The sequence below is a fragment of the Marmota marmota genome, unplaced genomic scaffold (genome assembly GCF_001458135.2).
Source record: "Marmota marmota marmota unplaced genomic scaffold, marMar, whole genome shotgun sequence".
NCBI lineage: Eukaryota > Metazoa > Chordata > Mammalia > Rodentia > Sciuridae > Marmota > Marmota marmota.
In genome coordinates this window covers 28,594,098-28,607,543 of record NW_025999949.1, presented here as the reverse complement: position 1 = coordinate 28,607,543, position 13,446 = coordinate 28,594,098, and the positions used below count along the sequence as shown (strand labels likewise).

General features: G+C 50.1%; 1 protein-coding gene across 1 annotated transcript in view; it reads left to right on the top strand.

Moving 5' to 3' along the window:
- The window catches only part of Oc90 (otoconin 90), a 19,521-nt gene extending 7,216 nt beyond the window's left edge, over window positions 1-12,305 (top strand). Inside the window, exons 3-10 of the mRNA XM_048802410.1 lie at window positions 298-426; window positions 562-603; window positions 1,967-2,017; window positions 5,181-5,234; window positions 6,264-6,377; window positions 7,287-7,458; window positions 9,067-9,173; window positions 11,235-12,305. Coding sequence (XP_048658367.1) covers window positions 298-426; window positions 562-603; window positions 1,967-2,017; window positions 5,181-5,234; window positions 6,264-6,377; window positions 7,287-7,458; window positions 9,067-9,173; window positions 11,235-11,533 — 968 coding nt within the window. The 3' untranslated portion in view covers window positions 11,534-12,305. The remainder of the gene's footprint in view (window positions 1-297; window positions 427-561; window positions 604-1,966; window positions 2,018-5,180; window positions 5,235-6,263; window positions 6,378-7,286; window positions 7,459-9,066; window positions 9,174-11,234) is intronic.
- Window positions 12,306-13,446: the final 1,141 nt, after the last annotated feature.

The following is a 13,446-nucleotide window of genomic DNA, read 5'->3' as shown; positions in this document are numbered from 1 at the left end:
GGGGGGGGGGGGGTGCGTGGCGTGGAGATGTGGAGATAGGGCCAGACTAACTCCAAGGAAGGTGGAGCTCACAAGGCTGCCTGTGGATGCCTGTGGATGCCTGAGTGTGAGGCCAAGGGCCACTGTGACTCCCAGGCAGGTCCTCTGAAGCAGTGGCACTGATGTGAGTGACAGGAGGAAGGTGGCAGGGGTGGTGGCCTCATGGGGCGCATTGGGAGCTTGGCTGTGGGACTCCTGTGACCTCTGAGACCCACTGGGATCTCTCTCCACCCTGCCCTGCCCTTGCTCTGTGCCCAGAGTCTGCAGACCCTTGCAGTCACTTGCTGTGCACCTGTGACAAGGCTGCCCTTGAGTGCCTGGCTCAGTCTGGTGTCAACTCCTCCCTGAACCTTGTGGACACCTCCTCGTGCCTGGCTCAGACTCCAGGTAGGAAGCATGCACGGGGCCCTGTGTCAGAGCTGGCGTGGGACCGGCTGTTGGTGGGTTTCCCGGGGTCCACGCACAGCACCTTCAGCCAAGTCCCACCCGCTCCCTAAACACTCCTGTGCACTTCCCTTCCAGAGACGAGCAGCAGGAAAGACACCACGGCTCTGCTGCCTGGAGGTGAGGCCACCCGAGGAAGCGGGCTCTTACTGGGAATACCAGGCCCTGGGGTGAGGACAGCTGGTGGACACCCCTCCTTTACTAAGCCCACCTCACAGAAGCTGGAGCACCCCGTGACATCTGACTTGTCCCCACCTCCCGCAGCTAGAAGATGTGATTATTTCTGATAAGCCCAGTGCAGACACCCAACATCAAATGGGCCCATAGCAAACTCTGTCCCTTGCTAATGGTTGGCTCCACAAATGGACTGTCTATGATTCTGACCAAGGTGTCAGCTTAACCCAGTGAGGACGGAGATCCCAGTTCTGTCTCCCCCCTCTCCGTCTCCAGTCAGATCCCTGGCATGGGCATGTCTAGGACAGGACCTGGTGCTCAGAGGAGCAAGGCCCTTTCCAGCTGCATGGACTCCTGGAGACAGACCCAGGCCTCCCCTGTCCTCCTTCCCATCCCTCCTTGTGCTGACCAGAGCTGGGCAGAAGGGGCAGCCTGGATCCAGCCCAGGCACTTAGAAGGGGAAGCTGTTTTCATGTGTCTTTTCTGGACAGGTTTGATTCTTCATCATGGTCCACCGAACCGAGCAAATGATATTTCTTACTGTAAAATGTGGATTTTAGGAAAAGACGGGAGCCAAGTTTATGCCTGCCAGTCCTAGCTCACCAAAATCTCCATCAGCTCTCAATCCTGGCACCTTTGGGCACCTGGGGATGGGAGGATGGGAGGCCCCAGGTGCACCTTGGCAGAACATCCCTCCTCTCCTGGGGCAGGGGCCTCTTCCAGAACTAGCTGTGCAGTGTTTGCTAAAGAGCAAACGTGTGTGTGTATGTGTGTGTGTGTGTGTGCATATGAGTATGTGTGTAGGTGTGTGTGGGGGATATGTATTTGGGTAGATGCTTGGGTATTTAAGGGTGTACACACAGGGGCTGTGGGTATGCATGCTATATTTCTGTGTCTTCTGAGTCCACATCCATCACGGAGGGCTTGAGTCCTCTGCCATCTGTGCTGCCTCTTGAACAGTTGACATACTGTAGGAGGTGCTGGGCATTTGCAATCTTCTCACTCCCTTCTGCCCATGTCTGATAGGGCCTACCTTCCCCATCAGAACCCTGCCATTTCTGCAGTTCCTCCTGAGCTGGTGACAAGATCACCTTGTCACTAGCTGGGCGGCCCCTGTTTTGGGGGGAGTTGGAGATCAAGGACACCCTCATGCAGGATGGACAGCTCCCCCTTGGCAACCTGTGCTCAGCCCTCCCCCAACCCCAGCTCCATGGTCCCTCGGTTCCCAGACGATTCTCCTTCTACTCTCTGTGCTTGGTCCTGACACTGTGTTGCATGGTCAGTGCTGTCCGGGTCTCTCTTTCCCCAGTGGCTCCTGCAGAACCCACAGATGCCAGCCTGATAGCTGTCTCAGGAAAAGGTGAGCAAAGAGGGCTGGTGTGGACCCCAGTATCCTCATCTCAATCGAGCTACCCCCCACCTGCTGGCACCTGCTTCCTTAAAATTTACCCTGCTTGCTCGGTTATGGAACTGACCAAGTGCATTCCAGAGCCCCTGGTTCTTCCTGACCCCAAATCTCCTCCCTCATTCTCCTGTCCCCATCGCTGGATGACTACCAAGTAAAGGGCAGCATGCCCACCCTGGTAGAGCTCAATTTCAGAGGAGCACCTTTATGAGATAAGTGTGTTTCAGGGATTGCATGAAACAACACCAAAAACTTATTTCTTGTTCATCTGAAATCCAGAGGTAGCTGGGCATCCCATAGTTTTGCTTTCTAAGTCAGACCAGCCTGCCCCTCAGAAGGTCACTCTGCATACCACCTTCCCAGAGTTGGCTCTTTCCCTCCTCCAGAGCTGCTGACGCTGGGCCAAGAGGCTTGGAGCAGAGGCCATGCTGCTCTTCCCTCCTGGCCGTCCCCAAAGTGGCCAAGGGCATCTCATCCAATAGCTCCCAGACAGCCTGCCCTTAGGTCCATGTTCAGAGAGAAGAGAAAATATCACCCAAGTAACACCCCACTCTATATCCTACCCAACAACCAGCCAAGCATGATTGACAGGGGCGATTTACATTCTCTTCGGGGCAAATTCTCCAAACTTGAGGAACTGCTGTGCAATCCTGGCCCCATCAGACCACCATGAAATAACCCTCAACTGGCACATTCTCCAAAGTCTGAGTTCTTAAGCTTTAACTGTCCTCTCCTTGGGGTATGAAGGAAGCACAGTGTTTATCTCTGGGAAAGACGGAAAGGAAATGAGGTTCCTTGAGGTGTCTAAGGCCTAGATGGAGGTGGCTGCCTGCACACGCACTCACACACGGGGACAGGCATCCCTCCAGGCAGAGGCCACCTGCATGTGGGGTCAAGAAAACATGTCACACTGTGCAGGTGGGGGAGTTTGTGGAAAAAAAAAAAAAACAGATTGTCACTGTCTTCACCATCCTATCACCATACCATTGGGTTAATTCAGGGTACATTCAGGGTCTAATCCTGGCCTCTCCATTTTTCAGCTGTGTTGGACAGGTTGTTAAGGACAGGTTGTACCTGTCCCTAAGTGTGGCATGAGTAGGCCCTGCAGATTCTGGACCAGCCTCTGCCAGGAACCTGGTGTGACTATGTAAAACAGCAAGCACATGCCACCAATCAAGCTGAACCCTGGATGACCTGCTTGTAGTGTATAATTGCATTTAATGCTCAAACGACTCTAGGAAAAAATTGCCATGATGTCCATTTTAAAATAATAAATTGAGGTGCAGAGGCAGTATCCTCAGCACACAGCCAAGTGGCAGGGTGGCTGGGACAGGAGGAAGGTCCTGTCATTACCTCTAGACCAGCTTCTCTCTGCAGTTGCCTTCCGTTAGGACGGCTCCAATCTGGGGAAGTAATGGCCTCTCACTCCTAAAGAGGTTTCCTGCTGGTCTTTCTGCCTGAACAAGGCCTGTCCCTGACCCACTGGACTGGAACATCCTAAGGCACCGTGTGTGGCCACAGCCCTGACATGTGGTCATGGCTTTCACTTCACGGTCCTCACCCCTGGCAGGTGACCTCTCTGGGCTCAGGGCACCCACCTGGATCCATAACTGAAGCTGGGCGGCTTCTTTCCACAGTGGCTCCTGAGACCAGAGGCAGAAGACTGGTCATTCTCTTGAGGATAAGTAAGCAGACAGATCCTGAAGGAGGCAGGCAGGGTCCGGTGGAGAGGTGCCACCAAACATGTGCTCTGTTCCAGTGACTAGTGACCTCTTAATGGGCCCAGAGGAACTATTTTAATCATTTCACAGAATATGCAGGACACTGAGGCTCAGGGAGCTTATAGTTCTAAGTCACTCGGCAAGTGACCTGGCGGCCTGGTCTCTGAGTCCAACTTGAGGCTGTGTGACTATTTTCTTCCATTATTCTATGGTGACACAGAACACACTGTCTTACCTAAAAGTATCTAGGCCAAAATTTCTTGGTGGAATTCACCTGGCCATTTGCTTTGCTTGTGGTGACTAAAAACCATGGAGTCTTTATTTAAAAAGTACAAGGAACTGAGAATAATGAACTACTAGTCACTCAGAACGAACAAGAAAGCAAATGGACCCCGGGCAGTGGCTTTGCTGGGTGCCTCCAACGTGCTGGTGTATTTCTGAGTCCCTTCCTGATGTCCGTCTCTGAGGAGTCCTGGCTGGTCCTAGGCTGGTCCTAGGAGCCTGTTGCTGTCCCCACGTTACAGATGCAGAAGCCCAGAGGGTAGAATGGTTGCCCAGGTGGCTCAGCTCAAGTCCTCGCTCTGGGTCTGTAGATTTTGTTTTTGAAGAGATCAGTCTGCCCAGTGCCTTCTCTTCCCCGGAGCACAGTGCCCTGGCTGGAGAACTCCCAGCCTCGTGTTCACACAGTGCCGCCATTTCGGTGTGAGCATGTGACAGGGAAGGCGGTTTCTCATTTCCACAGAATTTTCCCTGGGCATCTCTGGCTCTTTGTGGTCCAGTGGGACGTGGCGTGGTAGCTGATCAACCCTAACCCTAATCCAGCTTCATCCAGGCAGCCTGGCTTGCACCTGCCTCTTCCCAGCTCGGTGGCCTGGAGAGTGGTTGACTTTCCTGCCTGTCCCCCTCTAAGGGAGCATGAGCATGCTACTGCCAGCTCATGGGTTGTCCCAGAGTTAGAGTAAGAGAGTCCTATTGCCAGGTCAGAGACAGTAAGTGCTTAATAGCTACCATAGTCACTCACTTTACAGAGAAGCAGCCAGCACCGTCCACCATGCATCCTGCTGTCTCTGTACTGCATGCTCTCTGGTCAAAAATGCGATTTTTCTTTTCGTCTTTCTGTCCTCCAAATTCTGGAGAAGCCACATTCCCAGGTATTGCAACAAACTCCCCTGCTTCCAGCCCACGCGCTGCAGCTGAATTGACAGTGAGCCTATGTTGAGGCCGGGGTCCTCTGACCTCTCTTCTGCTCTCCCACAAGCCCTCACCACAGAAGACAGAGAAAGGGCAGCAGGAAGAGCACTTGACTTCCTGCACCTGGAGCAGGGGAGGCATCTGGCCCCCAGGTGGGACAGGCCAGGTCAGCGCTTACCCTGTCTCTCCTCTCTCTCCTCTTCCAGAGCCAGGCCAAGATCGGGAAGGCACGGAGGCCACTAGGGCCACACCCCCTCCAGGTAAGCACACCTGGCTCCTTCTTCCTGTATATGTCATCATCCCCAAACATTTATGAATTCAAAGCATTCCAGATAAGACTTGAGGCCAAACCCCAAATGGAAGGAGTCACGGAAGCCAATGTACTTTTACATTCCTGTCCATCCAAAAAGGGCACAAATAAAATCAAAAGATTCTTTAGGAAGAAATGGGAGATATCTGGTAAAAAGATGCATTCAGAAAAATATAGAAAATTACTTTTAGTTCCATTGAAGTCACTCATAATTCGACAAGACAAAGACACTTTTAATATTTGAAGATTTTTTTCCCAATCTTCCTCTAGCATATCTATGAGCATAACTTGCGACTGCTTCATGTCCTTGCTTTGTAGTCGAGGTGTGTCTGAAGCAGTGTGGGGCAGCACCCTGTCATTGGACATGACAGTAGACATCACATTTCTGTAACATGAGTTGTAGCGCCTGTACAATATCTCCTTATATGGAAACAACTTATTTAACCAATCACTTCCAACATTTGTTATTATGAATGGTAGATACATACTTTATGCCCATCTGCTTCTCATTAACTTGTTTGGGTAAATACCAAGAGGGAAGATTGCTGGACCAAGGGCAGAACCCGGCAGCTTTGCTGGTCATCTAATGCTAAATTATGAGGAGAAGCCTGCGGTGCTGCACAGGACGAGGAAATTGGAGATTGGCTTCATCCTTGTACCACGAGGTGGCCTTTTCCTCCATTCCCTTTGCTGTGGGTGTACTGACCATCCACAAACAGGCCTGAGGAGCCACCACTGTTCTGTCAATGAGCTGCCACCCCTGTAGTCGAGTGTAGGCTCCCGTCAGTGCTAGGACCTCTGTAAACACTTGGAAATCCTCACATAGAACTCATGGACCCCGAGGACCTGCTGCCATGTCTGCAGACCCAGGTGGGGGCACAGTCTCCCAAAGCTCCTGTGCTCTGAGACGCCTTGTCCATCTGCAAACCTGTCCTTGAGCTGCTTTTTTGAATCTTAACCCTCAAGGTGTGCATTTTAGGATCTGCAGAGGTTGCTACAGCCAAAGAGGCCACCCTCATCCCTGCGGGCCTTAAATCTTCGGGGTTGGCGGTGCCATCCTCTGCAAGTGGACCTGAGGAGGCAACTAGAAAAGGTAGGCAGAGGCTGGCAGCTGGAGGATGACTGTCCTCCCACCCTGAGATCCTGAGGTTAGGCTGTTGACAGGGAACCTGGGGCCACCTCGTCTGATTGCCGGCTTCTGACATTGTGGGGTATCCTCCCCGTAATGATCAGCAGAGTGAGGCTCCAGGGCATGTGACTTGTCTGTTGTCACTGGCTGTTGTGAGGCCAAACCTGGGTCAGAGCCAGGGCCTTTCCACCCTTGGCCTGCTGCTCCCACAGCTCTGCCTTTGATGGCCCAGATGGGAAGAGCCTGCCATGGTCCACACCAGGGTTTACTGTAAAGAATGAAGCACTTGGGTCTTAATAATCCTTCCCTTGTCCCTCTTCCCACTGATGTCTTATTAAAGGCCCCGTACCTGCAAGGAGCCACTGTCAGCTGGGTCCAGAGGAAGCCTGGTTGATGTCTGAACAGACCCTCTCTGGAGGGCAGTGCACAGATGTGGAGAAAGTTGCATTTGAAAGTTGTAGGCAGAGGAGAGGGTAGGAGGGTAGAGGCTAAGGAACAAACACAGGAAAAGAAAACCAAGGGCTCAGAAAGACATGGCTGCCAAGTGTGCTAGCTTAACTTGGCCCAGAAGTCCAGGAGGACAGACAAGACTGCTTACGATGCTCAGCTCTGTCCAGTTATAAAGACCATCCTTGGTCCCAGCAAGTCCCCTTCCCTTAGGATCTCATGGAGAGTCTGGTAGAGTATTAGAAGCCAGGGAACAGTGTATCTGTGACACAGTGTATCCCAAAGAGAGGACCAGCCACAGCCCCATTCTGTCAGAGGTTTCCTCGTGCCACCCAGGGCTGTCCTCGTGCAGCCTGGAACACGGCCCTCCTCTTGGCAACTCTGCTGACATTCCTTGATCTCCTGAGAGTCTCTGTTCCCAATCAGTCTGTGACAGACTCACCTTCCTGCACCTGGGGAGCGAGGACAACACGCAGATGATGCTGCCACTTGGAGAGATGCTCTTCTGTCTGACGACCCGGTGTCCGGAGGAATTTGAATCTTATGGCTGTTACTGTGGACGAGAAGGAAGAGGCGAGCCGAGGGATGCCCTGGACAGGTATGGCAGGTAGAGGGTGGCAGGCGAGGGAGGCCGAGGCCATCCACAGCAGCGAAAGCCAAGAGGCCACAGCTGTGCTGCATTTTGCCTTCAGCCTCACAAAGAGTTTCTGCAGGCATTGGGCAGCATGTGGGCCAATCTCCTGATGAACAGCTGGGGTGCAAAGGCTGACTTGTCTGCAATTCCTCCCCTAGTTGAAAGGGCCAAGTCAGACTAGTCCAGATCTTTTGATTTGGGAATCTAGCAACACCACAAATACTGCTCAGCTGCCATGAGAAGGCTGGTCTGCAAAGACACTTCAGAGGATCCTAAACCTATCTATGATGCAATGGCCAACATACAGATTTGGGGTCTTCACTTGGTTTGCCCTACAGAAGGTCCCATTGAAATGATCTTCTCAGCAACTTTTAACTGTTAAATTTTATTCCCACCACCTTTGGAAGAATTCTGATTTTACGCATTCATTGATTGATGTTCGTTCATTGATGTATGCAGTTGACCCACATTTCTTGAGGTTTTGCTCTGTGCCAGGCTGTGCTAGATGGTGGGGATACAAAAGTGACTGCAGCTCAGTAAAGCAATACCACTTATGGCCAATAGAAGTTTGCCTAGTGAGAGATGGAAAATTAAGCAAAAATACCACATGATATGATAAACATAGAAGCAACAGGAAATTATGGAAGACTCCATCAGAGTTTCAGCAACATTCCAAAAGTGAAGCTGATAATGTTTAAAGATAATTGTATTTGGAAATCAACCCCCCACCCCGACCAGTGGAGCCATCTACTTTCTAGGGTGCTTGTCCCTGTCAAAAAATTGTGAGTTGTTGAGTGCCCCTGAGTTCAATCCCTGATACCATAAAAAAAAAAAAAAATTCTCTAAATCTATGACTCATCCCTGCTTGGTCTGTGGTCTTCAAAGGGAGCCAGAGTCATGAAAGGGCAGGGAAGTGTTGGAAAGGGAGGCTTGGGGCAGCAACTGTAGCTCCCTATTGGCTACTGCCATCACCGCTGTCCTAGGATATCCATCTGACTAGGGGGACACTGGAGATTATAAGGCTACATCTGCTCAGAAAGGCAGGTCCAGAAACAAGAAACAGATTTACTGTTCTCAGGTGTTTACGAAGGTCCTGCTGTACACTGGACGCTGTTCTAGATCTAGGCCCTCTTTATGCTTCAGATACTCACTGTGCTCTCTTTCAGCTGAGGGTGAGTGCCCTAAGAATACAGGTTTAAAAGATTGGATGAGGGGGTCACTGCTAGTCTGTATGGGTCCTCTGTGCAAACTAAAAATAAGTACCCCTTCTTGAAGATTCCTATTTCCATCTTTTGAAAATTACCATAATAAATATGCAAATCACCCATATTTGCCATCAACAGAGTCACAATAAAAATATAAAATTTTTAAATAATAGGGTTCATATAATGTGATTGATGCTGCCGTGCAGGTGCCCTGAACAACCACACACAGGGTGTGTATGAGTCAGCCCCATGTGCACAGGGCAGGAGGCACTGGCTTCTCTCACTACCACAGGGAACCTGGGTGCAGGCCTCGAGGGTCCTGGGTCTGTGGGGAGCTCCAAGGAGTAAAGGGCTTTCTTGATCTTAGGTGCTGTGTGTCCCACCACTGCTGCCTGGGGCGCGTGAGGCGGCTGGGCTGCGTGCTAGAGAGGCTTCCTCCGTCACCGGTGGTGTGCGAGGACCACACGGTCAAGTGTAAGTGCTGCTGCTGCACAGTGAGTGCTCAGCTTCCGGAGGCTTTCCCAGCCCCTTCAGAAGAGGTTTCCCGGTGCCCTGTCCCCCTGCCCATCAGAAGGTGCACATCTCTCAGGCTTTGTAGCCAGAAAGGAAATGCTGCCCTGAGAATTCCCCGGCAAGGTTTTGTTCCTCCTCAGTCTTAGGAGGGGAGCCACTGGCTGGGCCTTCCTCCCACTCCTGCCTCTCCACTCCCTAAGCACAGCGCATGGAGCTCTGGGTGGTGTGGGACCATTGTCATTTATGGACCATGGGTCCCTGGTGCTGTGTGCTCACGTGTCCCTCACCGACCTGCTCTTTTATCCACCTGGCCAACAAACCCTCATCAGGAACCAGCAGAGTAGTGAAGCTGCCTGGTCCTTGCCTCCAGTCCCTCAGCCTGCAGGGAAGAGACCAGGATCTCATGCAGCATGTGCTAACAGGGGTACTGGGCGTGGGCACAGGGGGCCTGGAAGGAATCAGAAGGGGTGGTGAGGGGAGATGGCAGGAGGCTCTCCGGTTCCCATACTGTCATGCTGGGCATGGGCATGGGGAAGGAGAAAAACCATGGTATTCTGTAATGCCCTGAGGCTTCAGAACAAAACATGGGTCTGTATTCTGGAAGAGAAAGTAGAGTGGGGGCCTTGAGTGGCACAATGTGAAGAGAGCTAGATAGTCACCAGATCATGAACCTGAAGGAGCCAGGAGCAAGACTCAAACACATTTTCTTCCTGCAAGGGACAGGAGCCAGGGGTGGGTTTTGTACCTTGGAGTGGCAGGATTAGGTAGATATCATGTCCTACTGCTGCCAGAGGCTCGCTCCCTCTCCTAGGATCAGAGTCCAGAAGAGCGGCATCTGCAGGGGAACCGTGTGCAGCTCCAGTCCAGCCCTCTGTGACCCATGAGCTCGTGTCCTGCACCAGGTGTTCCATGGTAGATCATGGGAAGTGAGGGCATCTCGGAGCCTGGTCTGGGCTGTTTGGATCCTAAGTGCAGTGTGAAAAGTCAGAGCTCCTCCAGAGCAGAGCCTGGGTGATCTCCTCTCTGCACTGGCTCCTCCTTCTCCTCCTGATTCCTGTTGCTGTCTGTGGCCCATGTAGGGGCCAATTCAGGAAGTTTAGAAGGTTTGTGTGGTACAGGGTGAGAAAAAAAAATAGTTTAATGCTTCAAGTAAGTTTAGACAGGAAAACATACCACACACACACACACACACACACACACACAACCGAGAACTTTAGCCCACTGAAAACTACAGATGACACAGATATTTGCAGAAATCTTATCTAAGTCTAGCACCTTCAGATATGCCAACTCATCTGAGTCACACCACCCCCTGGATGGGACTTACGCATTGAGGCAAGAGTAGGCTTTCCAGAGCCTGCAAGAAAAACTACATGAAGCCTAGGAAAATTCAAATTTCAAATATACAGGGATAACTTTTTAAATATATGTCTTAAGTGATCAAACTTTCAGACATATTATCTGAAATTCAAATTTAAGAGGTCATCCTGTATTTTTCTGTTACTATTAAAATAGGGTAGACAAGAATCTCCATTTGACAAATGCTGATCAGGGAGGGAGGACATGCTAGTTGAGTCCAGCGAATATTACTTGGAAAATACAAGTTGAGGAGTGAGTTACGTGCTCAGACATGTGGATTGGTCCTCACGGTGCTGTCCAGCAAGAGGGAAGAGTGAAAACTTACACAACTGCTGTGTGATGTGATCATCTCAGAGCCTGCTAGGATGGGAAGAACCATCTGGTGGGTTCAACTGGAGCCCCAGGAAAGACACTTCCTTCCCGGAGGCTGTCTGGAGGAGGGGATGCCAAGCTGAGTCCAGACAGACAAGCATGAGTCCACCAGGCAGAAGGCTGAGCAGCCCCTGCAGAGGGTCCCTCACCAGCTGGAGCAAGACCAGACGCCAAGAAGGGGCCTGGGAGGGGACTGGAGGGGACGGGCTGAAGGAGCAGCCAGGAGGCCAGGGAGGCCCTGGGTGCTGTCCCATTCTCTCTCATGTCTGCTACTCTGCTTTTGCCCTCTAGGTGTGGGGCAGAGCCTGTGCCAGAAGCTTCTATGTGCCTGTGACCAGACGGCAGCCGAGTGCATGGCCTCCGCCTCCTTCAACCAGAGCCTCAAGTCGCCAAGCGGACAGGAGTGCCAGGGCAGGCAGATGTCCTGTGAGGACAGCACGCTCGGAGGGTGCTCTACTTCTTCTGTCAGCTCTAGCTCCGAGGAGAACAGCGAGGAGGCAGCACCTGGCACAGAGAGCCTCAAAAGAACCAGAAGATTTCTGGGGAAGGTACTTGGTCCCTTGGGGACCAGGCCACGCCACAGCAGATAGATTCCAGTGGGCAGGACGAGCGTGCCCTGTAGCTCTGCTCCTGCCTGCCTTAACTCTTTGGCCCTCAGACCCCTCTACATCCACTGGAGCCTTAGCAGAGATGCAAAGGGGACAGAGGCAGAGCGCCTGGCCCGCGAGCATCCACACATCTGCCAGCTCACACAAGAGCGTGCACCGGAGGAGGCAGCGGCACAACTTCTGAGTTTCCCGTAGTGTACTTTGGAAGTTCAATAAATATGCCAACCCATGTTCTGCTTATTTATTTTAAGGACTGTTTAGTTGTAGATAGAGGCGCATGAGTGGAGTGTGAAGTGAGATGACCAAAACCATATTATTTCCTCTGTTGTCTCTGTCACCCCACCTTCCGATCCACTCACACACCAGTATCTCAACTCCGGAATCACTGAAAGCTACTTTTTTCTTTTATCAAAAAAAAAAAAAAGTAGAGGGCTGGGGATATAGCTCAGAGGTGGAGTGTCCAACATTCATGGGCCCTGAGGTCAATCCACAGTACCACAAAAAGACAGGTGGGTCTATTTGATCACCTGTGCATTACCAACAAGCTACGAGTGACATAGGCCAAGGACAGGCAATGACAGCTCTTCTGGTATGTGCCCTAAAGTGCCTGCTGAAACCAGTCTTGGAAATCAGGATGGGTGTTGCAGCACATGACTAAACCAGTCAGGGTCACTCCAGGTGAACTGGGCTGGCATGAAATATACGTATTCATATATGAACGGAGGAAATTTATATATATCCAATTCATTCTACTCTTTCCTATCCCCATCCCCGCTTCCCTTCATTCCTCTTTATCTAGTCCAATGAACTTCTATTCTTCTCCCCCTTTTATTGTGTGTTAGCATCTGTGTATCGGAGAAAACATTCAGCCCTTGTTTTTTGGGGACTGGCTTATTTCACTTAGCATGATGGTCTCCAGTTCCATCCATTTACCAGCAAATGCTATTTTATTCTTCTTTATGGCTCAGTAATACTCCATTGTGTATATATACCATATTTTTTTATCCATTCATCTGGTGAAGGGCACCTCAGTTGGTTCCACAGCTTAACTACTGTGAATTGAGCTACTATAAGCATTGATGTGACCGCATCACTGTAGTATTCTGATTTTAAGTCTTTTGGGTATATAATGAGAGCAGGGTAACTAATCAAATGTTGATTCTATTCAAAATTTTTGAGGAATCTCCATACTGCTTTACAAAAGTCAAATCAATCAAAGGAGAAACTAATTCAAATTAAAAATCAGAAATACATGAAAATGACAGGGAATAAAAATCATTTCTTAATAATATTGAATATAAATGGCCTAAACTCATCAATCAAAAGACATAGACTGGCAAACTGAATTAAAAAACAAGACCCAACAATATTCTCTAAGAGATTCATCTCATAGACAAAGACATCCACAGACTGAAGGTAAAAGGATGGAAAAAACATATCATTCTAACAGATCTCATAAATAAGCAGGGGGTTCTATCCTTATATTGGATAAATTTGACTTTATAAGCAGGGGTTCTATCCTCATATCAGATAAAGTAGACTTCAAGCCACAGTTAATCAGAAGGGCAATTCATACTGCTTAAGGGAATTATACAGCAAGACATAACAATCATAAATATTTTTGCCCCAAACAATGGATCACTTACATACATCAAGCAAATCCTTCTTAATTTCAAGAATCAAAAAGAGCACACCACCATAATATTGGGTGACTTTAACACACCTCTCTCACCACTGGATAGATCCTGGAAACAAAAACTAAAAAAAGAATCGATAGAACAAAAAAATACAATTAATAATTTAGACTTAACAGACATACATAGTCATCCATCAATGACTAAAAACACTTTCTTCTCAGCAGCACATGGATCCTTCTCTAAAATAGATCATACCTT